Raw genomic sequence first — 26,723 nt, 5'->3', positions numbered from 1 at the left:
TGGTAGGCGGAAGAAGGATCGAGAGCAGGGGCAACAGCATAAGGTGCCGAGTAGGGATCTGAATCGTTTTTTGACGATTTAAAATATCGTCCGATATATTTTAAATCGTCAAAAATCGTTAGAGGCGATATACAATAGGAATTCCCCGATTTATCGTCAAAAATCGTAAATCGGGAGAAGGGGGAGGGGAAGGGGGAGGGCGGGAAAACCGGCACACTAAAACAACCCTAAAACCCACCCTGACCCTTTAAAATAAATCTCCCACCCTCCCGAACCCCCCCAAAATGTCTTAAATTACCTGGGGTCCAGTGGGGGGGTCCCGGTGTGATCTTCCACTCTCGGGCCACGGGTGCGCTAATAGAAATGGTGCCGGCGCTACCTTTGCCCTGTCATATGGCAGGGCAAAGGTAGTGCTGGCGCCATTTTGGTTCCTGTCCCCCGACGTCACGAGCGCAGGAGATCGCTCCCGGACCCCCGCTGGACCCCCAGGGACTTTTGGCTAGCTTGGGGGGGCCTCCTGACCCCCACAAGACTTGCCAAAAGTCCAGCGGGGGTCCGGAAGCGACCTCCTGCACTCGAATCGTATTGCCGTATTGCAAAATGGCGCCGCCCACAGCGTGAACTATGCGCGCGCGCATGGCATTTAAAGGTCCAGCACCCGGAAGTGCTGGACAGCCCCCGAGATGATGTCAGACGCCGGCAGAGTATATAGGCCGGCATCCGACTCCAGCACTTCGCCTTGCAACGAGGTTCCTCTTCTGAGACTCGAGTTGCCTTCTAGTTCCAGTTTACTGCTGATTCCTGGTTCCTGACTTTGGTTTGCCTTAGACGTTCCTGCTTGCTGCCTGCCTTGACCTCGGACTTGCTTCGGACCTCTCCTGCTTCAACCATCCACTCTGCTGCCGACTCCTGGTTCCTGACTCTGGTTTGCTTCTGACTCTCCTGCCCGCTGCCTGCCCTGACCTCGGATCTGCTCTAGTCTTCCTCCGCTTCTACCGCCCACTGTTCGGCTGATTCCTGGTTCCAGACTCCGGCTTGCTTCTGACTCTCCTGGTTGCCGCCTGCCTTGACTTCGGACCGGTCCTTGCTTCTCCCGTTCCAGCCTTGTAAGTCCCAGCGGTCCCGATCCCTACGGGCTCCTCCTGGGGGGATCCCGGGTTCCCTGGGTGAAGACATCACCAGGCCATCTGGCTAACCGCCTCCCGGCCTACCGAAAGGATACCCCCTTTCTCCAGGCTGGCCCAAGGGTCCACCACTCCTCCCGGACATAACACCGCTTGAGATTTAACTGCTCTGCTCTACTCTTGTCCAGCTAAGTCCAAACAGACAAATGGCAGGGAATATTGGTCTTATACTTTTTAACTGCAATTTATCGTAAATTAAAACAGATTTATTAACATTGCACAGTGGTTTAGGTTCTCTTTGAAAATTGTTGTAAAGCATGCAGTCATTAAACGTAACCAAGTACACTTTGCACCTGCTATTTTGGGTAGGCAGTTGAGAGGGATAAAATAGCAAGTCTGCTTTTGGAAATGTCATATACGTGTGCTATTTTCTAATTTCAACCTAAACAGGCCTCCTAGCATTGCGGAAGACTGCATGAACATTTAGCCAGGCTGAGAAGGGCAGTCTGAGTACATTAACCCATTTTAGCAAGGCTAGAATTGCTTTACAAATTGCCCTCCCCATTTTTAGCTGTTGTCTACCCTAATCAAAAACAGGCGCTATTAACATTTGGTTCTGCAGGTAAACTCATGATAAACAGTTTTAAAAGTCACAAAAATGATCAAAGCAAAAACTGTATCAAACAGAACCAATATAAACAGAGACTGCTTCTCAGTTAAGTATAATACAACAGCTACACCTAATGGTAATTGACTTGTACTATTTATTCTCTATCTAAAGGTGAAATGCACTGCTAAAACTCTGTTGGTAGAGCAAGAAAAATCAAGCCAATGAACAAATAAAATGTATCTTTATTCTGTTTTATTCCTTCAGTTCTGAGCAGTATTTCAGTGGAATGATTCCATTTTCCTTGTGACCTCTGATATGGTTGTGATTTAACCCTGTACTGACCTTAACACTTTTGCTGCCCTAGGCCAGTTTTCAGTTTTGCTGCCTCAGGTGCAAGGGCTCTAGAATCTATCCCGTGATCATCTCTGCCCTGTATTCCTTCCCCTGCCATCTCTGCTGAGGTTTCCTTTGTAAGACAGGAAGTGATACGCCTCCGGTTTCTGGAGAAAGGCTGCAAGCAGGCAGGGAATTGGGGGCAGGAGCTGGTGGTGCAGAGTCCTGCCAAGGAGTTGAGGCTGTAGCAGATAAGGCAAGAGAGTGCTGCTGCTGGCCCTCTTCTCATTGGCACTGCCAAATTTGCAGGGAAATCAGTCAGTGCCCAAGCCTGCCATCTTACACAACTGCCTAGTGCCTACTTTGCCAATCCAATAGAGCATGCTCCCAATTTATCCTTTGAAACACAGGATGCTTATTTCTTTAATTACACTACAGAAGGCCTGTGTAACCCCCTTTTCCTTGGGGATCACCTTCAGAACTGCAGAGGGATGTGACTGCTACTGCTGCAATCCCAGAACAGGTAAAGTCCACCAGGCATCGCCAGTTGGGGACCAGGCTCTCTCTGGTAAGCCCAAGGAAAGACTTACCCAAAAGCACAAAGTCCACTGTCCACACTTTGAGTTGGTTTCAAAACAGAAGAATTTATTTTGTAATTCCAAAGGAAAACAGGCAGAGTTTCAGATAAGAAGGTTCCTCAAATGATAGTTGTAGATGACAGTTCAGCAAAAATCAATTAAAGGCAACACTTCTACTCTTTCTTTGTAGAATAAATCTAAGCAGTCAAGCTTCAGCTCCGTGGCCTTCAGGGTAGCAGTTCACCAACAGCAATAAACTCTATTCTCACAGGACAAGCAGGATGGTAGTCCTCACATATGGGTGACATCATCAGGATGGAGCCCAGTCATGGAATACTTCTGTCAAAGTTTCCAGAACTTTGACTGGCACCTACTGGGCATGCCCAGCATAGCACCAACCCTGCAGCCAGCAGGGGTCACCCTTCAGTCTTCTTTTTTCCGCACAGCAGTAGCCACATGGATTAAGGAGCTCTTCAGTGATTCCTGATAGGAATTTTCCTCATGGAACTCTGTTAAAAATTACAAAAATTTCTATCCCACAGGGGTCCCCTTATCGATATCTTTACTCCGCAGTCGAATGGTAAGTTTTTTACCCGTTTGTGGTTGATTCCCATCGAGTTTTCACCTCACGGCCTACCGGCCATCGACCGCACTGCGCCTAAATTTTCTCGAAGCCATGGCGTCGGGTTTTCGTCCGTTCTACGACTGCACTCAGTGTCCATCACCGACCCTCACACGGTCTGTGTGAAGTGCTTGGGGTCCAGCCATGATGTCCTTACTTGCACCAAATGTGCCCAAATGACACCAAAGGGTCACGAGGCTCAGCTTGATAAGATGGGCCTTCTCTTTTGGCCAAAAACCCTGACTCTATCGATAGCCTCAACGTCGTCTGAACCAGGGCCGTCCACGTCGCGCCAGCACTGGGAAACCACTGCTATCCGCCCGCCCTCGATCACTCCATGGGTGTCGACCCCCTCTGTTCCTCCTCAGGAAAAGCACTGAGGTGAACATCGAGAAAAGCATTGACACCGCCATCGAAAAGCTCAGGCCACCAATGCAGGCAAGCCCTCAACATCGACATCATTAGAGCCACCGACAAAGAAGTCCCATACAAAAAAGGCCTCATCCTCTTCTGTCTCTGGATCACCGAGGCATTACCCACCTGGACAGGTGCCGGGATCCGCGATTCCACCTTCACTGGTGGACCCTCCAGCTATGCCAGTGCTGCCTCCTACTCCGGAACTGGGTATCCATGTCCCAGGTTTCTGTGAGGAATTGGATCGGATGATCCAAGAGGCCATCGGCAAAGCACTCCAAGGCTTCCAGCCTCCATCGGTGCCTGTTCCACCTCCGGCCACCGATCTGATACCCATGGCACTTGCACCGCTCTTGGCTAGAATGGAGAGGATAGTCGGTGCCTTTCCACCGGTGGATCCGAGGGAACCGATGGACCCGATTCCTTCCTCACTGATTCCATTGTCATCGGAGGAAGACGAAGAAACATCGCTCTTCATTCCACCATCGGGAGTGCCACTACTGACACTGCCATCAATGTCACCGATTCCATCGGTGCCTCAATCGATGCCTTCGATGCCTCCCTTGATGCCATCGATGCCGCCAGCGAGGCCCTCAGCACCTCCATCGATGCCTTCGGTTCCTCCTTCAAGGCCACTGATGCTTAGGCCAGGGCCTTCAGGAATAACTCTGTTACTTCCTTCTGAAGAATATTTGGCAGCCGGTGATGACTCGTATGATCCCTGGACCGATGATTCATCCCAGGATTCTGATGATCTGCCTTCACAGCTCTCTCCTCCTGACAAAAGGAAGCATTCTCCTCCAGAGGACCTGTCCTTTATTAATTTTGTAAAGGAGATGTCTGAGACGGTCCCATTCCAGCTTCAGACTGAAGAGGACTCTAGACATCAGATGCTAGAACTTCTACAATTTCTCGATGCTCCAAAGGAAATCATGTCCATCCCTATTCATAACATCCTACTGGACCTGTTAAAGAGAAACTGGGAGCACCCTGGCTCTGTGGCACCTGTTAACCGCAAAGTAGATGCCACGTATTTAGTTCAGTCAGCTCCTGGCTTTCAAAGAACTCAATTGGATCATCACTCAGTGGTTGTGGAGTCTGCCCAGAAGAGGGGCCGTCACTCCAAACCTCATTCTTCCATTCCCCAAGGAAAGGAACAAAAATTCCTGGATGCCTTTGGAAGACGAGTATTCCATGGATCGATGCTCATTTCTCGCATTGCATCCTACCAACTCTACATGACCCAATACAATAGGGCCTTGTTTACAAAAATCCAGGACTTTGCTGAAGCCTTACCTCTCCAGTTCCAGGACCAACTTCATGCCCTAACACAAAAGGGCTTAAATGCTGGCAAACATGAAGTGCAATCAACGTATGACATCTTCGACACCGCCTCCAGGGTGTTGGTGGCCGGAATCAGTGTGAGGAGATGGGCCTGGCTAAAGTCTTCTGACCTCAGACCAGAGGTACAAGCAGATTAGCCAACTTACCCTATGGGGGAATAATCTTTTCGGGGAAAAGATTCAAGAAGCAGTGGCGCAGCTCAAGGACCACCAAGAGACTGCGCCAGCTCTCCTTGCTGCCTTCTAATCCCTCCTCCAAAAGACCATTTAGGAGATATTCTAAAAGACAAGTCTATCGGCAGAGGAGATACTATCCCCCGGCGTCCAGAGGTCGGCCTTCTAAACCTTATCAAAAAGGCCAATCCAGACAAACTAGAGTACAAAAGTCACAGCCAGCCCCTCAACCAGGTCCAGTGTCTGGCTTTTGACTCCTTTCTAGAGAGCAGTACCCAGCCTCCACTTCCGACTATACCAGTCGGGGGCCGATTGTGCCACTTCTCCGCAGTGTGGCACACAGTCACCACAGACTAGTGGGTACTAACGATAGTAACTCAAGGTTACCATCTCAACTTTCTCTCAGTTCCACTGGATTCCCCACCTCGGCTGACGTGGGGAAACTCCGATCACTCACCTTTTCTGGAACAGGAGATCTCCCTCCTCCTCCAGTCGCATGCAATAGAACCGGTGCCCCTCTCCCAACAAGGGCAGGGATTCTATTCCAGGTATTTCCTAATCCCAAAAAAGTTAGGTGGGGTGCGTCCAATACTGGATCTTTACACCCTAAACAAATACCTTCATAGAGAAAAGTTCAAGATGGTGACCTTGGGTTCTCTACTTCCCCTTCTTCAAAGGGAAGACTGGTTCTGCTCTCTAGACCTACAGGACGCTTACACGCACATTTCAATTGCTCCGTCACATCGCAAATTCCTGCGATTCCTAGTAGGCCCAAAACACTTTCAATACCGAGTGTTACCATTCGGCCTAGCATCTGCCCCTCGAGTCTTCACCAAGTGCCTCATAATGGTAGTCGCCTATCTCAGGAGCCAAAGTGTCCACATCTATCCCTGTCTTGATGATTGGTTGATCAGGGCTCCCACTCAGCAAACTACTCTGAAGTTCTTACGTCTCACTTTGCATACCCTGACCTCCCTAGGGTTTCTCATAAACTATCCAAAATCCAGGCTAGTTCCCTCTCAAACCCTATCCTTCATAGGGGCAGACTTGGACACTCTGAAAGCGAAAGCCTTCCTACCTCAGGATCGAGCTCTCACTCTCGCTTCTCTGGCCCATCGACTACAGTCTCTAAACCACTCAACTGCACGTTATTTCCTCATATTACTGGGTCATATGGCCTCCACAGTGCATGTTACTCCCATGGCTCACCTTGCCATGAGGGTCATGCAGTGGACTCTAAGATCACAGTGGACTCAGTTTTCTCAGCCTATGTCCTCCACGGTCCACATCACCAAACAGCTCCGATTGTCGCTAGCTTGGTGGATAATCCAATCCATTCTGGTGCAAGGCCTGCCGTTTCAGGTTCCAGAACCTCAAATAACCTTGACAACAGATGCCTCCAACCTCGGCTGGGGTGCACATGTTGCAAACTTGCAAACTCAGGGCATTTGGTCTCCAGAGGAAGCCAAACATCAGATAAATTTCCTGGAGCTTTGTGCAATCAGATATGCTCTCAGGACTTTTCAGGATCACCTTTCCAACCAGGTCATTCTGATTCAAACAGACAACCAGGTGGCCATGTGGTACATCAACAAGCAAGGGGGAACAGGCTCCTACCTCCTGTGTCAGGAAGCTGCACAGATATGGGCGGAAGCCCTTTCCCACTCGATGTACCTCAGGACCACCTACTTGCCGGAAGTGCAAAATGTGTTGGCGGACAAGCTGAGTCACACTTTTCAACCACACGAGTGGTCCGGCATTGGGGTTACCCTCACATAGACCTCTTTGCGTCGATTCACAACCGCAAAGTAAGGAACTTCTGCTCCCTCACTCGCAGCCAACACTTTCATCCAAGAGACGCTTTCTCCCTCTCGTGTGCCAGCGGTCTCCTTTATGCGTACCCTCCATTTCCACTCATTTCAAAGACTCTCGTGAAGTTACGAAAGGACAAGGGGCTCATGATTCTTATAGCCCCTCATTGGCCACGCCAGGTCTGGTTTCCAATTCTCCATGACCTGTCAGTACACCGGCACATTCCTCTGGGGAAGGACCCACTTCTGATCACTCAGAACGACAACTGCCTTCGCCACCCCAACCTCCAGGTCCTGTCTCTGACAGCCTGGATGTTGAAAAGTTAATACTTCAACCTCTTAACCTTTCTGAGCCGGTTTCCCGTGTCCTAGTGGCTTCACGAAAGCCTTCCACTAGGCAGTCTTATCATTACAAGTGGAACAGGTTTACAGTATGGTGTACTTCCATGTCATCGATCCCTTCACTTGTTCCACACCAAAGTTTCTGGACTATTTCTGGCACCTGTCAGAGTCAGGCCTCAAAACTTCTTCTATCAGGGTACATGTCAGTACCGTAGCCACCTTCCATTAAGGTTTTGGGGATGTACCCATTTCAGTACAACCCTTAGTAACACACTTTTTGAAGGGCTTGCTCTACCTTAAACCTCCACTGCACCCTCCGGCCCCTTCCTGGGACCTCAACTTGGTTTTGGGGTGGCTCATGAAACCTCCATTTGAGCCTCTCCAATCCTGTGATCTCCGTTATCTCGCCTGGAAAGGGATTTTTCTTTTGGCGATCACATCCGCTCGCAGAGTTAGTGAATTACAGGCCTTAGTCACCTACCCGCATTACACTAAACTTCTGCATTATAGGGTAGTGCTCCGCACTCACCCTAGGTTTCTGCCTAAGGTAGTATCGGAGTTTCATATTAATCAGTCCATCATACTACCCACCTTCTTTCCCAGGCCCCATTCAAATCCAGGAGAATGGGCTCTGCATACCCTTGACTGTAAACGTGCTCTAGCATTCTATCTAGACCGTACATCTGCCCACAGAAAATCTACTCAATTATTTGTCTCCTTTGATCCCATCAAATTGGGCAAACCTGTGTGTAAGCAGACTCTCTCCTCCTGGTTAGCGGACTGTATTTCCCTCTGTTACCAACAGGCAGGCATTCTGCTTCAAGACTGTGTCAAGGCACACTCTATCAGGGCCATGGCAACATCAGTAGCGCACCTATGCTTGGTGCCGCTTGCTGACATCTGTAAGGCTGCTACCTGGAGCTCTCGCCACACCTTCGCAGCCCATTACTGTTTAGACAAGGCTGGCAGACAAGATTCCATCTTCGGCCAGTCTGTGCTACGCAACTTTTTTGTGAACTGAAGTACCAACATCCTTCCTCCAACCCGTTTGGGTTCAGGATGCCCTCTACCAAATTCCACCCCAGTTGTTGTGCCAGTTGCACGTCTTTGGGTACATTTGGTGCATTGCTCAGGCATCCTCAGCTCGGTACTCACCCATATGTGAGGACTACCATCCTGCTTGTCCTGTGAGAAAGCAAAGTTGCTTACCTGTAACAGGTGTTCTCACAGGACAGCAGGATGTTAGTCCTCACGAAACCCGCCCGCCACCCCGCAGTGTTGGGTTCGCTACGTTTTCTTATTTTCATTTTCGCATGTACTTTTACTATAAGACGAGACTGAAGGGGGACCCCTGCTGGCTGCAGGGTTGGTGTTATGCTGGGCATGCCCAATAGGTGCCAGTCAAAGTTCTGGAAACTTTGACAGAAGTATTCCGTGATTGGGCTCCATCCTGATGATGTCCTGTGAGAACACCTGTACAGGTCTTTTTCCTGGAGCTTCTCCGGCAGGAACGTCACCTTTTCCCTTAGGGTTTCTTCCCTCTGGATGACGATCTGGAATCTTCAATCATTTCAGGAACTTCAGAATTCTTAAAGCTGAGGAGCCCTTACACCCCAGAGTACTCCTTCACTCTTTTTTTCTAAGATGCCTTTCACAGCATCTGAAATAATTTCTTCCCAACTCTTTCCCTGTGGAGGAAAAGTGCCTCCCCCTGACATCATCCTGATCTCCTCCATCCATCTTTCACTCGTCAAACAAGCATTACCTCATCCCCTTTAGTACCCCTCCTTACAGAGGATGCTTGCAGAGGGCAAGAGTTATGCACTTTACATAAAACTCCCTGAACTTTGGCTGAACCCTGGACAGAATTTTAGAACACATGAAGCTTGTTAGTGACCCTAGGTAGGGTTACACCTATATTTGCCTACAAAGGAGCAGTGCCTTCAAGTATGCAACATCCAAAGCTCAGTAGTAGAATGCTTCTAGTGAACACTCTTCCTTCCTTTTTTTTCTCCCTCTGTTACCACTTCCAATTCACAGGGATCTTAACTTTCAAAACTATCTGTGGTACTGAATTTGCATGCATTAGTACACATGCAGAGATTAAAGTTATTATTTTATAAACTGTGCAGCGGGAGCCCCAGTTTATAAAATACCATATATTTCTGCTCCGAAAGTACATGCCTGTGTTTCAGTATGCATAATATTTCCAATGCAAGAAAATGCATACTTTCTCTACTTTTATAATATTACTAGGGACTGCACCTCTGCTCACTTTGCTCACCCACACCGCCAGAGGGGGGACTATATAGAAGGGGTATAGGATTGATATGTACGTTGTGTGGGGGAAGGGGGTGAGGAGGATGTGTGCATGTATGACTGGGAGCACTTTTCCATTTGCACTCTCAACTTTGTCCCTATCTCCTTACATTTCTGGTTCCTGACTCCTGTTCCTGAATCCTGCTGTGTGCTCCTGAGTTCCCATGTCTTATTCCTGGCTCCACTGGTGGTCTGGATCATCTTGAGTTCTTGTCTTCCTGCTCTGTTCTCCTTGTCTGTCTTCAGAGCCCATACTGAATCTGTGGTCCCTCATCCTCCTCTTGTTCCTTGTCTTGGATTGATCTTCTGGCCTTAACCTCAGCTCGGACTTCTGGCTTTGATCTTGGATTGTACTCCTGGCTTGACCTTGGATTGGAAAATGATGCTGCTTGTCCTGTCACTGCCTGTGTATCATTATTGACTGATCTCTGCCTCCCCCGACCACTGCCTGAACCACAACTCCGAGAGAACTCTGCCTGCCTCTAATCCTGCTTTGTCCATCCCTGTCCTGACCACTACGTATCCTGTTTACACTGCCTTTCCATGCTGGACTGCAACATCTAACTATGCCACAAATCTTTACCTCCACAGATGTCTGCACCTAAGCCAGCTGGCCCCAGCAACCGAAGGCTCAACCTAAGGGCTGGTATTGGTAAAGCTCCAGTTGGGTCTCTGTCTCAGCCAGCTCCGCCTGCTTTTGGTGGAGACCTGCACAGCTCAACCCTGCAAAGTTGCGCCAACTCCACCTTGGCCCAAGAGTCCACTCCTGCAAAATATTGCCGAGGCCATGGACCCAGCAGATCTAGCTGCATTGAAGGCTATTCCCAGCTTAGTCCAGAAATTGCAGGCCCTCCATTTAGCTTTAAAAGTCCTGGCTGCAGATATGAACTGCCTCACTGCATGCCTGATCTCCATGACCCTTCCCACTGACCCACCGACCTACTGCCACCTGCTGCAGTTCTGACACTGGTTTCAGGAACCTGTAAGTCAACAATTCCATTACCAACTATGTCCTGGAATGCAGGGGATCCTAAGTAGTGCCGGAGATTTCTTAATCAATGATATATGCATTTTTCACTCCAGTCAGCAAACTTCCCAGATGACTCTGTTAAGATGACATCCATTCTCTCCCTTCTCGATGGTAAGGCCCCGGCCTGGGCTTCCCCTGTGGGAGCACTCAGATCCCCTTCTGACGAATTTCCAGCACTTCATATTAGCCTTCAAACAAGTCTTTGACGAGATTGGCCAGCAGCTCATGATGGTCTCTGACCTCCTGCCCTAGCTCCTAGGAAATTACATAAGAACATAAGAACATGCCATACTGGGTCAGACCAAGGGTCCATCGAGCCCAGCATCCTGTTTCCAACAGAGGCCAAACCAGGCCATAAGAACCTGGCAAGTACCCAAAAACTAAGTCTATTCCATGTTATTGTTGCTAGTAATAGCAGTGGCTATTTTCTAAGTCAACTTAATTAATAGCAGGTAATGGACTTCTCCAAGAACTCATCCAATCCTTTTTTAAACCCAGCTACACTAACTGCACTAACCACATCCTCTGGCAAAAAATTCCAGAGTTTAATTGTGCGTTGAGTAAAAAAGAACTTTCTCCGATTAGTTTTAAATGTGCCCCATGCTAACTTCATGGAGTGCCCCCTAGTCTTTCTATTATCTGAAAGAGTAAATAACCGATTCACATCTACCCGTTCTAGACCTCTCATGATTTTAAACACCTCTATCATATCCCCCCTCAGCTGTCTCTTCTCCAAGCTGAAAAGTCCTAACCTCTTTAGTCTTTCCTCATAGGGGAGCTGTTCCATTCCTCTTATCATTTTGGTAGCCCTTCTCTGTACCTTCTCCATCGCAATTATATCTTTTTTGAGATGTGGCGACCAGAATTGTACACAGTATTCAAAGTGCGGTCTCACCATGGAGCGATACAGAGGCATTATGACATTTTCCGTTTTATTCACCATTCCCTTTCTAATAATTCCCAACATTCTGTTTGCTTTTTTGACTGCTGCAGCACACTGAACCGACGATTTCAGTGTGTTATCCACTGTGACGCCTAGATCTGTTTTTTGGGTGGTTGCATCTAATATGGAACCTAACATTGTGTAATTATAGCATGGGTTATTTTTCCCTATATGCATCAACTTGCACTTATCCACATTAAATTTCATCTGCCACTCCTTTGTCCAATTTTCCAGTCTCACAAGGTCTTCCTGCAATTTATCACAATCTGCTTGTGATTTAACTACTTTGAATAATTTTGTATCATCTGCAAATTTGATTACCTCACTCATCATATTTCTTTCCAGATCATTTATAAATATATTGAAAAGTAAGGGTCCCAATACAGATCCCTGAGGCACTCCACTGCCCACTCCCTTCCACTGAGAAAATTGTCCATTTAATCCTACTCTCTGTTTTCTGTCTTTTAGCCAGTTTGTAATCCATGAAAGGACATCGCCACCTATCCCATGACTTTTTACTTTTCCTAGAAGCCTCTCATGAGGAACTTTGTCAAACGCCTTCTGAAAATCCAAGTACACTACATCTAACGGTTCACCTTTATCCACATGTTTATTAACTCCTTCAAAAAAGTGAAGCAGATTTGTGAGGCAAGTCTTGCCTTGGGTAAAGCCATGCTGACTTTGTTCCATTACACCATGTCTTTCTATATGTTCTGTGTCTAGAACACTTTCCACTATTTTTCCTGGCACTGAAGTCAGGCTAACCGGTCTGTAGTTTCCCGGATCGCCCCTGGAGCCCTTTTTAAATATTGGGGTTACATTAGCTATCCTCCAGTCTTCAGGTACAATGGATGATTTTAATGATAGGTTACACATTTTTACTAATAGGTCTGAAATTTCATTTTTTAGTTCCTTCAGAACTCTGGGGTGTATACCATCCAGTCCAGGTGTTTTACTACTCTTCAGTTTGTCAACAGTCTAACTTCAGTTAGTCAGCCAGAATGACTCACTGTTCTCTTGAATAACAAATGTTGGTACCTAATCAAACCAAATCACACTACCTCAACACCTTTCCAAGGTGAGTAACTGAACTGAACTTTTCAACCTTTTTACTTAGGTATGCACTGCTCCTAGCTTATTTCTAGCTTCTGGCTACTTTTTTTTTTTAATACAAACACTCATTCTGCTTACTAGCTGCCTTACAGCTTTTTAAAAATAAACACACTAACTACTGCTTTCTAGCTGCCTTACTGACTGACTATTTAAAAATACAAACAGTCTAACTTGTTTATTCGTTGCCTTACTGACTATTAAAAGCACAAACACACAAACACACTAAATAATATTCCCAAATAGTTAACTTTGCCCCAATACTTTTAAAAAAGACATTGTCACAAGCAAAAACATACTGATTCCTTTCAGCCACCAGCAAGGTGATTCTCTCCTCTCAGTGCTCCCACTGGAATGTGGATTACTGAGCTCTTCCCTTTGATAGATTATGCCATCGAGTTCTGAACCCTGGCCACAGAACTGAACTGGCAGGGAGATAGCTTACATGCTAAATTTTTGGAAGTTTTGGCTCCCAAAATAAAGGATGAGCTTGCTGTGTGGGAACTACCCACCTCTCTCGAAAGGTTCATCAACTCACAGGAAAAATTGATAGGCACCACCAAGAGCGTACCCACGAAGTATGCTCGGCACAAAAGGGGGTCACCAGGACACCATCTCCATCTATGCTTGATCCCATCACACCACTGGGTCCTTTACCAGATGAACCCCTGAAATTAGGTTGATCTCACCTCACATCTGAAGAGAGGGCTCAACGACGTCAATCAGGACTCTACCTTTATTGAGGAACCTCTAATCACCTATTAACTTTATGCCCGGAGAGAAGGGGAACTATCCTGTGCCGAGGAGCACTGGAGCAAGTGACTCTCGGTCTGGCTACCTCTTTTCCCCAGTTCCTCTTGCCTCTTTCACTGGAACAAACCCCTATGTGCTTCACCACCCAGGACTTGGTGGATTCCAGCACAGGGAGGAATTTTCTGCAACAGGAGCTCATCGATCAGTATCGAATCTCCTCGATTGCTTTGACACCACTGTTGACGCTATCTTCCATCCATGGAGACCCCTTCCCGGTTTGGTGACTCATACCACTGTATCACTCATGTTAAGAGTAGGACCTGCACACAAGGAACTCATCACCTTCCATGCTCTTCCAAGAGCCATGAGTCCAGTCATCCTGGGCCTGCTATGGGTGTGGAGACCCCAACCACATTTTGACTGGTCCACGATGGAACTCACCCATTGGGGACCAGGTACATAGGCTCCTGTTTAAGGTCTGAAGAGCCCTCCAACTCCTTGATTGTGGCTGCTACATTTCTGAACCTTCTCACCCCTGGCAGGGAGTCTAGAGAAACGCCCCCGAAACGCCGCGTCCCACCCCCAAAATGCCACGCCGATCCGACACACCCCCGACACTCCCCCCTCGAAAAACCCCGGGACTTACGCGAGTCCCGGGGCTCTGCGCGCGCCAGTAGGCCTATGGAACATAGGCGCACCAGTGCGCAAGGTCCTGCTCGCGTAAATCCGGGCGGATTTACGCGAGCAGGGCTTTTAAAATCCGCCCCACAGAGTTTACATTTCAGTCAGAAGAAGATATTTTGATTTAAAAGTAAATAAAGGAGCTAGATGATTGGTTTCAGTTATGTGTAATATGTAAAGAAATATTTGAAGATAAAAAATTAAAATCTCAAAATTTTTTTGAAAAGACAAGTGGGGGTGTATTTGATTTGGTTACATTGGATTTTAACATAACTCGTACAAAAAATTCTAGTTAGATAATGACATTTTTATAATTCATAAATACCTGCCTCGCATAATATTAAGAAATGCATTTCAATAATATATAATTTGTACAGACAGTACGTTTTCTGTATTGTTGTTAAGAAGTTCTAAGTGATAGGCATTATTTTAATTGACTTAGCTAATTAATGTTCTCTTATATACTCGACAGAAGAGTAGATGAATAACAGAGATCTATTTTTTTCCTAATATTGCATCATAGATCTTCCCAGTTGTCTTAACTTGAATCTCCTTAAACCCCACTGTTGTAAGGAGTTTGCTGTACTCAGCCGAAGTCCGTTCCTTCCCTTCTGTCTGTAGCAACATGTTCAGAGATTGTAGCTGGGACATCACAGGCTCACTTCTGTCTTCATTCAAAAGGATTTCGACCAAAAGGACAGTACCACCTCATTTGATTATGACACAGAAAATATATTTACTTTAGATTACATGATGCCAGGTTTTGCTTTTCAGTTATGTGTTTGATCACTTACGCATTTACAAAAACTGTGTTCAAGAACTATTGTGCTTCTAATATTATTAAAAGTTATTAAGATCAGCGTATTGACCACAAGCCAATCATAACTAAGCACTCTTTTATACTGATTTTCTTTAGAATTAATTTCTAACTATGAGATGACATCACCCTAAACCATTTCAGGTGAATTTTATAAGCCCTATGTGCGCCAAAGCTGGAAGATACACGCATATATTTAACCAGTGCATGCCAAGTGTATTTTAAGAGACCTCGGGCACGCATGTATCTTCTAATTTGCGAGCAAAATTTATTTTTCATAAAAGGGGCGGGGCATGGGTAAGGTCTGGGCAGGCATGGGCGGGGCATAGTGTTCCAGGAAATATGAATGAAAATAGCGTGTAAGTATTTACATGCACTAACATGCGCCAGGGTCCCTAGCCACGTAACTTCACTTCTGCTATGGATGGAATATAGGTCATGAAACAAAAAAAACTAGGCTAGTCAGCGGGGTTTTAAGGGTCGGGGTTAACTGGGTAAAAGGGAGTCAAGTTAGCTAGGAGGTTTAGGAAGTCCTCTCCTTTATTGGGGCGAACTGGGAACAAACTGGGGAAACAGATGATTACTTCAGCATGCGTAGCTACTTAAATCACCTCCACTTACGCGAACAAGGCAGCATGTAAAATTGTGTGCACATGTATATGCAAATAGATGATTTTATAACATGCGCGCATATACACGTGGATGTTATAAAATCACTGCGTCCATGTGCATACGCCGGCAAATGCTCATACATGTGATCCTGCTAGCAGGTCTTAAAATTCACCTTTTGTGTGTCATTTGTGCACCAAGTTATGATTGCCATCTCACTTTGAACTCCAGGGAATAAAGGTTATATGCATCAGGAGGCCTTTAGTAGACATTAGAACTTAACAAGGCAGCCCTGAGCTATGCCATCTCCTGTGTTAAAGAACCCACAAGCTAAAACCATCTGCACCATACCTGCATTCAGTGGCAGATCCATTTCTACTTCCATCTTGGATAAAATATTTGCTTGGATTACAGGTAATGCTTCATTGACAGAGTTTTACAAGTTAATATGAGCTTTTTTGAATATTTTCTTTACAACACGTTTATTATTTTATTGTTGAAATTTTATGAATATTTAAATACTTTTAAAAAATTTAAATTTTTCAGTGCTTTAGTTATGACAGTATTAGTTTTGGAATGTTTTTACAAATTTTGAATCCCTTTTTATATTTTTGCACTATTATGTTCATTTTTGTAGAAAACAAATTAGTGATTTACTACTTCTGAGTCACCACATAAATGTACTTTTCATGGGCATGATTTCATATCTAATTGTGATGGATTATACAGAGTTAAACTGGAACAAAATGTATATTTCATTTATGATTCCTTTTTATAAAAAAAATGTAAAGCAGTAAATAAAAATAAAAGGAAGGAATCATTATTTTCCAAAAGACACTCCTGGAAAATAAGGATAAACAAGCCTGGATTTAGGGAAAGCCAACTACCTAGGATAGCAAATAGCTCAGCCAAAGAGAAGCCAACTCATGTTTGTTTTGGAGCCATAAGCCACCACTGCTTGAGCATTTATGGTCCTGGACATCCCTTCTCTTCTTTCTCTCCAGTCCTACCTATGGGCTCCAAACTTTTACATGCGTCCCTGAGGATACATGTCAGCTAATGTTAAGGTGCTTTGAAAAGGTTTTTCCTAAAAAGTTATCATTACTGCACTGTGAATTTTCATTGATTAGACTTGTAGAATTATTGAAAATTGCTGACATGACAAAATATGCTGAAATGCTAGAATGTAGGTTAAAAGTAAAAAAGTATGTCAAGTTTAATCTTAAGACTAAATTGGACTTCTAGGCCCAATTTATAAGAACAGGCCCGGCCATGCGCATAACCCCCGTTATTTGTCAAACTGCCAGGCTCTGCAAAAGGGACAGGCCAGGGGGGCATGGTCTGGGCGGGGAGGAGCGGGGCAAGGGGTGGGCTGGGACAGTGCCATTAGCCACTGTTCAAGGGAAGCACGCACTGGTTGGCTGCCGGTGCATGGAGATTTCTTCTGCTCCCGAGGAGCAGTAAATATTAAAAAAAAAAATTGGGGAAAGGTAGGCTTAGGTTAGGGGTTGGGGAGGAGAGGGGAAGAGGTAGGAAAGGTAGGGTTAGGAACAGGAAATTTCCCTCCCAGTTCTCTCCTTAATTGGAGCGGACTGGGAGGGAACTGGCAGAGACCCGATTGTGTCTTCTCAGGTATTTTGCTAAAATTCTCCACTTGAACGCGAGTCTTGGGCTGCCTGCACATGCATGCACGTTTTTAAAAATCTAATGCACATGTGTGCGCAGCCATCAGATTTTATAACATGAGGGCATATGTTATAAAATTGCTGCGTCCATGTGCGCATGCGTGGGGTTCTTAAAATCAATCCCTAAGTTAATGGACTTCTCCTCCAAGAACTTATCCAAACCTTTTTTAAACCCAGCTACACTAACTGCACTAACCACATTCTCTAGCAACAAATTCCACAGCTTAATTGTGTGTTGAATGAAAAAGAATTTTCTATTAGTTTTAAATGTGCTAATTGCTAACTTCATGGAGTGCCCCCTAGACCTTCCGTTTTCTGAAAGAGTAAATAATGGATTCAAATTTACCCATTCTAGACCTCTCATGGTTTTAAAGACCTCTATCATATCCCCCCTCTGCTGTCTCTTCTCCAAGCTGAACAGCCCTAACTTCTTTAGCCTTTCCTCATAGGGAAGCTGTTCCATCTTCTTTATCATTTTGGTTGCCCTTCTCTATCACAACTATATCTTTTTTGAGATGCGTTGACCAGAATTGTACACAGTACTCAAGGTTTAGTCTCACTATGGAGCGAATCAGAGGCATTATGACATTTTCCATTTTATTCACCATTCCCTTTCTAATAATTCCTAACAATCTGTTTGCTTTGTTGACTGCCACAGCACGCTGAGCTGACAATTTCAATGTATTATCCACTATGACGCCTAGATCTCTTTCCTGGTTGGTAGCTCCTACTATGGAACATAACATCATGTAACTACAGCATGTGTTATTTTTCCCTATATGCAACACCTTGCACTTGTCCACATTAAATTTAATCTGCCATTTGAATGCCCAATCTTCCAGTCTTGCAAGGTCCTCCTGCAATTTATCACAATGTGCTTGTGATTTAACTACTCTGAATAATTTTGTATCATCTGCAAATTTGATTACCTCACTCATCATATTTCTTTCCAGGTCATTTATAAATATATTGAAAAGCATCGGTCCAAGTACAGATCCCTGAGGTACTTCAGTGTTTACCCTTTTATAATGAGAAAATTGACCATTTAATCCTAGTCTATGTTTCCTGTCTTTTAACCAGTTTGTAATCCGTGAAAGGACACCGCCACCTATCCCATGACTTTTTACTTTTCTTAGAAGTCTTTCATGAGGGACTTTGTCAAACACCTTCTGAAAATCCAAATACACTACATTTACCAGTTCACATGTATCCAAATTTTAATTAACCCCTTCAAAAAAAATGAAGCAGATTTGTGAGGCAAGACTTGCCTTGGATAGATTCATGCTGATTGTGTTCCATTAAACCATGTCTTTCTATATGCTCTGTGATTTTGATCTTTAGAATAGTTTCCACTATTTTTCCATGCACTGAAGTCAGGCTCACTGGTCTATAGTTTTCTGGAGTGCCCTGGAGCCCTTTTTAAATATTAAGGTTACATTGGCCACCCTCCAGTCTTCAGATACAATGGATGATTTTAATGATAGGTTACAAATTTAACTAATAGATCTGAAATTTCATTTTTTAGTTCCTTCAGATCCCTGGGGTGCATACCATCTGGTCCAGGTGATTTGCTACTCTTCATTTTGTCAATCTGGCTTACTATATCTTCCAGGTTCACAGTGTTTTTGTTCAGTTCATCTGACTCATCACCCTTGAAAACCATCTCCAGAACTGGTATCTCCCCAACATCCTCATTAGTAAACACAGAAGCAAAGAATCATTTAGTCTGTCTGCAATGGCCTTATCTTCCCTAAGAGCCCCTTTAACCCCTCAGTCATCTAATGGTCCAACTGACTCACAAGTTTCTTGCTTCGGATATATTTAAAGTTTTTATTATGAGGTTTTGCCTCTATGGCCAACTTCTTTTCAAATTCTCTTAGCCTGCCTTATCAATGTTTTACACTTAACTTGACAATGCCTCTGCTTTTTCCTATTTTCTTCAGATGGATCCTTCTGATTTTTGAAGGATTTATTTTGGCTAAAATAGTCTCTTTCACCTCACCTTTTAACCATGCTGGTAATCGTTTTGCCTTCCTTCCACCTTTCTTATGTCTTATGTGCACATTTCTTGACCAAGCCCTGAAATGCCCACGGCCTGCCCTGACAATGCCTACACCTTGCCCTTTTTTGAAATCTAAGAAGACAAATTAACAAATGAAATAAGCATGCATCTGAGCAGCTTTTAAAATTCAGTGGGTGTGTGCAAACCCAACTTGTATGTTCATCTCCGAATTTTAGCGCGTGCTAGGCTTTTAAAATTCACCTTTAAATGTTCTGGATTAATGCACTCCCAATAGAAGGCATCCTTTCAATAACCCATGCAGGAATGTAACTCAAATAAATATTTATCAATATCCTACTGGGTTTCATTGGTGAGCAAAATTATCCGTGAATCAATATTGTTTGCTCCACCTTTAAAAATTCACTGGATACAAGGAACTATTTTCAAGTGTCAAAGGCATACCTGGTTTACAAGCGTTGTAAACTTTTTCAAGGAGCTGCAAGCACATTTTTTCTGTCCAGTCATGTATGATCCTAGCCAATATGTACAAGTCAGCTTCTGGAACTGAATCTTCAAAAAAGTCTCCTGCAACAAAGTAAATATGAATTGTGCATGGCCTTCAAGTACTGTAAACACTATGGGGCAGATTTTAAAAGCCCTACGTGTGCTGAGCCTATTTTGTTGCATGCACATGTTATAAAATTGGGTGTAGATTTGTGCGCGCCGGGTTGTGCGCACTAATCTATGCCCGCGCGTGGGTATTAAAATCTGGCCCAATGTGAACTAGATAGCAATTTTTCAAGGGGCAAGCTGGAACTTAATAGGATATTTATTTATTTTATTTTAACAATTTCTGTAAACAAGTTCAAAGCTGGGGGGGGGGGGGGGGGAGTGTACAAATAATAAAACTGAATATCCACAATCAAGAATATATAAAAAAATATATAAAAATACACAAAAATGAAAAGACTGACACCAACATATCAAAAATTATAACAAAATAAACAATAGCTCTACTACAAATAGTATTATTATATTTATAACTGTATAATAGTAAGACAACTAAATTGTTAAGATTTACAGCTCGCAGGACAGCCCTGCAAGCTTACCCCGACACTACCATACTAACACTAGTTCTGCTGATGGCTCTTTGCAGCCAGTTGACGCCAACGCTGACTTCCTCTGCCACCATGCTGCCCCACTCCTGACACCTGACACCCAGTTGTTTAAAGGGCCATGGTGGGAAAGCAGCCTTGGCACCCCTGGATGACATCACCAGCTCCTCCAGATAAAAGGCTTCTTCTGTGGAGCACCAGATGCCTCAGAAATGTGTCTTCTACGCCTGAATTAGTGCGTGTTGCTCCTGTGTCTTGGTTCCTGATTCCTGTCTGCGTTCCTGGTTCCTGTGCCTTGCCTCGTCCTGCTTTGCCTTCTAGCCTTGCCTCATCCAGCCTTGTCGCATGTTATAAAATTGAGTGTAGATTTGTGTGTGCCAGGTTGCGCGCACAAATCTACGCCTGCGCATAGATATTAAAATCTGCCCGTAAGTGCATTTACATGTGTAAAACCAGTTTTAAGTGTGTAAATCCTTTTGAAAATTTATCCCCAGGGAGGATAATTTTTTTTTTATTATTTACTTTTTAATAATTTTACACATAGATCAAGAATATTTCTTACTACAAAACATAAAATGATGTTTCAATTAACAGGCAAACATAAAGAATATAATACCATAAGAAATAACTATATAAGTTACATCACTTTTCTTAAAGGTAAATCAGGAAGGTCACGTAATATTGGGAGAAACAGAAGTAAATATCATTAGAAACAGGCTTAACGGTCTCGACAGATATACTTTTAATGGATTATCTAGGGATCTGTTTCTCCAGGCAGAGATGGACTTATACTCCTGGCATTTTTAAAGGATTTTAGTTGTTCTGGCAAAGAAAATACAAAACACTCAACTTTACCATGAATGACACATCTACAAGGATACCTCAAAACAAATGTATATCCCAGAGATATAACCTGCGGTCTCATTTGAGTTGCCCTAGAAAAATCAGGAAATATTCGTTCAACTTGACCATAAAAGGTATGAGAGATATTTTTTAAATATCTCCTCATTACCTCATTTAAATCATATTCTGCCACAAAAGACACAAGAAGGGTTGATCTTTCAATAATCTCAGTGGTTGAACCTTCTAAAAACTGGGTCAAATTGGCTAGGGCTTCAGTATGACTCTCTTTAGATTTTTTACTAGTGTTGGAAAAAAAAACACTTTATTTACTAAGGGAATCTTATCTAATTCAAATTTTAAATTTTCTAGGAGAAACTTTTTTAAAGTGCTGTGGATATCCGCACCCTCTAGGAAAATTTTAAAAACGTAAATTTAGATGCCTAGAATAGTTTTCCAAAAATTCCAATCTATTAGAGCAATTTCCAAAGTCTTTCACCAATTTAAAGTTGCAAGCCTGAGCTTGAGCTATGGCTTGCTTCAAAGATTCCACACGCTTCCTGAGATCCAGAATTTGACCTCCCAAGTTTGTATTGAGGGACTGTACATTTGCTGTCAAAGTCTCTATTTTGTTTTGGCAATTCTTTACCGAACTCCCAAAACTTGCCACAAGGTCCCATAATGCTTCGTGTTACTACAGCTGGTTTAGGAGGTGGTTGAAAAATCTCACCCTAGTAACGAAGCCAGCCGCTCCAGGAATTCCCACCGCAGATATAGCAAAGACTCTTTCTACTCCTCCTGCGACTCCACCGGATTTGGAGGTAGCGCAGACTCCACAGCCTCAACTGGCAACGCTGTCTGCAGCAAGCTAGAGGAAAGCTGAGGGAACAGCAACGAACCTCCGCTCTGGTCTCCCCTTCCGTCGCGGGGGTGATATCATCAATCTGCGCGGATCCATGAGGAGGTGCGGTAGGCACTGGAATCGGTGGTGGTCGATAATCCGGGGGGCTTGGAGTGATCTCCCCAGGTGGCTCCAGTGCTCCTTCACCGGTCGCCACAGCAGGGACAAGTCTACTCCTCTCTTCAGCCGAGCCAGACGCGTGCAAGGTAATCGCTCTCTGCCCTGAAGGTAAAGCTGTGTCCGGAGGGTAAACATGAACTTTTCCCTTCCTTTTTGGAGGCATCTTTCACAGACAAAATAAAACGTTGGAGGAGTGACTTTCACTGCGACTGATCACGCCGCCATCTTGGGACCTCCCCAGGGCGGATAATTTTAATACAAATGTGCTGATGTACGCACAAAGATGGGCATGCAGGTGTATTCCCATGAATATTGTATTGTGCACACATATGTGCACACACTATACAAAATATGCTTAAATCAACACAACAACATGCTCTCGTGTCTAAAAGATTACTGGCATGTATTTTCAACATAGCTGGATAAGTAGCATTTGATAACTTAACCAGTTATATTACTTAACTGTATAAGTAGCGGTTTTGGAAACTTAGGCCTAGATTTTCTAGCATACCGCGGTACAGGGGGGTGGGGGTGGGCCTGCGATAGCCAGCAGCGATCGCACCTCCGCGGTGCGATCGCTGCAGCTTTCACACCCAATAGCGCCATCGTAAAAGGTGGTGCTATTGTGCGCGAAATTGGAAGCGAAAAGGCTCCTTACCTTTTCGCCATCCATGCTGTCTTCACGGCGTCTGCCCCGACTCCTTCTCTTCCGGGGCAGATGCCGCTGCGACTCCGCTCCTTTTTAGCTATCGCACGTGAAAAGGGACTTTTCGCATGCGCTAGCTTTAGAAAATGACCCCCTTATTTGGCTAAGTGGCAGCAAAGCTACCAGTTACCCACAGAAGTCAAAATTTATCTGGATAAGCAGCGCAAATCTCCTATACTTAAGTATTTGTGCTCCTAATTTTAATTGTTTACATGTGGAGATTAACTTGCATATTTTTCTTAGCACTTGTCGGCTTTTATGCATGTAAGTCACCAAATTTTATAACATGCTTGCTTGAAGCAAATTCCCAGTTTTATCAATTAGTCCACTAGTTTGCCCAGTCTATCTCTAAGTCATCAATACCCTCCTTATTCTTCAGCCTGATCTTCCCTCAGTTTACCCTGACCTCTCACCCAGTCAGTTTTTGGCTATAAAGAATTTTATTCTCACTTACACCAGATAATTAGCAGGTGTATATATACACAGGTTCACATATGGACATGTGTCATTTTCACAGATTATAAAATAGCAATTTACTGCGTAAATATTGGCCCTGAACCAGAATTCTCCAGCCTGCTTTTTTCCACAGTCAAATTTGTTCACGCTCCATTGCGTACATGTGTTTGAGGTTTACAAAATAGCAGTTATGTGAATATGTACTATCTGTGCGCGCAGCTGCTAATTTGTACATGCTCATTTGTTTGAAATTTCATCTTTGTGTGTAAATGGGCTTTTAAAAATTGCTATAATATATGCGTAAAAAAGTTGGCCTTGAATGCACCAACCATATTTTAAAAATCGCCCTGATATGCACGTAAATGCCACAATGCACATCTCAGGTTATAAAGTATGAGTACATATACATGCACAAATGATCACATATGTAAAATCACGAGCTGAGCAAGTTCTGACTTATCCAGAAAAGCAGTGGCACTCACCCGGATAAGTTCTGATTTTTCCGGCTAAGTACCTACACTTAGCCAGATAAGTTTGAAAAGTGTTACTTGTCCATCTAAGTAGTGTTTTCTGGAATTATCCGGGTATGTAAGATAGCCGGATCTGTCTGAAAAAAGTGCTACTAATCTGGATAAATTCAAATTTGTCTATGTAGCAGCAAAGGCACTACTTAGACAGACAAGGCAGAATTTAGCCGGATAAGCGTGCGCAAATGATATAACTGCATATTTGTGCAACAGATGCTCCGTTCTGTTACCAGTAAACCCTGGGTGTCAGATGTCAGCTGGCTAGGGCAGGATTAAAGTAGAAGAGGATTCATTCAAATGCAGCCCCACCCTTTGCTGAGTCTGGAATGCCCATCCCTCTAGTGAGCTTTTAAAAGCAGGGCCCTGGCCACTGCTAGAGAGACAGTCCTTTGAGTCTGGAACAGAGTTCAGAGGAAGAGAGGAGATTATCTTTTTTTTTTTTGCAGGCCCAGTCAGAGGAGCCAAGCAAGCCCTGCTTGGTGGTCCTGACCAGGGTCGGGAGGGATCTTTCCTTTCCAGTACACAATAGGGATGTGAATCGTTTTTCAACGATTAAAATTATCGTCCGATAATGTTTATATCGTCTTAAATCGTTATAGAACACGATACAATAGAAATTCTAACGATTTATCGTTAAAAATCGTTAAATCGTGTTAGTGCGCACTAACTCGAGTTAGTGCGCACTAACTCCCAGTTAGTGCGCACTAACTCCCAGTTAGTGCGCACTAACTCGATTTAGTGCGCACTAACTGAAAATGATACAAATAAACACTTTCCAGGTCACTGAAGGTCAGTTAGGAATGAATATGTGTTCCTATTGGCTGGCTGCCCTCTTATCTATTGATGTTACCAAGGTTACCACTGAGGTGATGGTTGGGGGGATGGGAAATGGAACTGGAAACTAACGAACACCAACAGAAAATGAAACAAAATGTTCACACTTCCCAGGTCAGTAAAGGTCACTTAGGAATGAATATGTATGTATGTATTCCTATTGGCTGGCTGTGCTCTTATCTATTGATGTTACCAAGGCTAATACTGAGGTAATGGTTGGGGGGATGTGAAATGGAAACAGTTGGAAGCTTGACAAAAAAAGTAATGTAATGATCAGCACTCACGTGACTAGAACTTGTTTGTTTATTATTTTTGTTAGCAGGCACCTGAAATGCTAGTGCATGTTGAATTTGCCAATCACTGTGCATTTTAGAAAGGTGGTCCTGGCTGGAACTGTACACAGTTCAAATATATGTAATTGATTGTTGGTAAGTGTATTTTTTAAGTAGCCACACTGGCACAAGTATGTTTACTTTTCCTCCTACTTAACTCACTAGCTCAGCTTTGTAAGAAGGGCTTCTCTGCTTGTGTGTTGTTTTTGTTTGGTGTGAGGAGAGCAGAAACATCAGATCTTTATTCAATCTACTACAGTCATCTCTTACAGTGCCCTATCCCTATTAATACCAGGAGTGTTGTGATCTTCCTGCACACAGTGCCCTAACCCTGATACCAGTCTGAGACAGCTCCCTCCCTGCATTACTAGTGAGAGGCTGGCTTCACAGACAGGGAGGAGCTGCCTGACCCTCACTCCTGACTTCCCCCATGTCCCAGCTAGTGAATGGTGTGTGGGTGAGGGGGGGGGGGAGGATGGTGAAGTCTGAGACAGCTCCCTCCCTGCATTACTAGTGAGAGGCTGGCTTCACAGACAGGGGGGAGCTGCCTGACCCTCACTCCTGACTTCCCCCATGTCCCAACTAGTGAATGGTGTGTGGGTGAGGGGGGGGGGGGGAGGATGGTGAAGTCTGAGACAGCTCCCTCCCTGCATTACTAGTGAGAGGCTGGCTTCACAGACAGGGGGGAGCTGCCTGACCCTCACTCCTGACTTCCCCCATGTCCCAGCTAGTGAATGGTGTGTGGGTGAGGGGGGGGGGGGGGGGGAGGATGGTGAAGTCTGAGACAGCTCCCTCCCTGCATTACTAGTGGGAGGCTGGCTTCACAGACAGGGGGGAGCTGCCTGACCCTCACTCCTCCGGGGTATTGTGATCTTCCTGCACACAGTGCCCTATCCCTGATACCAGGGGTGTTGTGATCTTCCTGCATGCAGTGCCCTATCCCTATTAATACCAGGAGTGTTGTGATCTTCCTGCATGCAGTGCCCTATCCCTATTAATACCAGGAGTGTTGTGATCTTCCTGCATGCAGTGCCCTATCCCTGATACCGGGATGTGTGCAAGAAGATCACAACACCCCCAGTATCAGGAATAGGGCACTGTGTGCAGGAAGATCACAACACCCCTGGTATTAGGGATAGGGCACTGTGTGCAGGAAGATCACAACACTCCTGGTATTAATAGGGATAGGGCACTGTGTGCAGGAAGATCACAATACCCCTGGTATCAGGGTTAGGGCACAAGTTCTAGTCACATTGACTGATCACATTACTTGTTTTGTCAAGCTACCAACTGTTTCCATTTCCCATCCCCCATATACTGTCAGTAGGAAACTTGGTAACATGAATAAATAAGAGGGCAGCCAATAGGAATACATATTCATTCCTAAACTGACCTTAACTGACCTGAAAAGTGTCAAATTGTATCATTTTCAGTTAGTGCGCACTAACTCCCAGTTAGTGCGCACTAACTCCCGTTAGTGCGCACTAACTCGAGTTAGTGCGCACTAATCGGAAAAAACGATTTTTAACGATTTTTTAACTAAAAAATCGTGCCTAAGACGATTTTCTTGCCCTGCCACACGATTTCTATCG

General features: G+C 44.6%; 1 protein-coding gene across 1 annotated transcript in view; it reads right to left on the bottom strand.

The window, feature by feature from the left end:
• Positions 1–14,498: 14,498 nt before the first annotated feature.
• LOC115091575 (acetylserotonin O-methyltransferase-like) overlaps positions 14,499–26,723 on the bottom strand; it is a 43,300-nt gene continuing 31,075 nt past the window's right edge. Inside the window, exons 7-8 of the mRNA XM_029601754.1 lie at positions 19,763–19,885; positions 14,499–14,894 (exon numbers count right to left, since the gene is read on the bottom strand). Of these exons, the coding sequence (XP_029457614.1) occupies positions 14,683–14,894; positions 19,763–19,885 (335 nt within the window). The 3' untranslated portion in view covers positions 14,499–14,682. The remainder of the gene's footprint in view (positions 14,895–19,762; positions 19,886–26,723) is intronic.

This window comes from Rhinatrema bivittatum, chromosome 5 (assembly GCF_901001135.1).
Source record: "Rhinatrema bivittatum chromosome 5, aRhiBiv1.1, whole genome shotgun sequence".
Lineage (NCBI taxonomy): Eukaryota > Metazoa > Chordata > Amphibia > Gymnophiona > Rhinatrematidae > Rhinatrema > Rhinatrema bivittatum.
The sequence above is the reverse complement of the archived record's forward strand: the minus strand, read 5'-3'. Positions and strand labels throughout refer to the sequence as shown.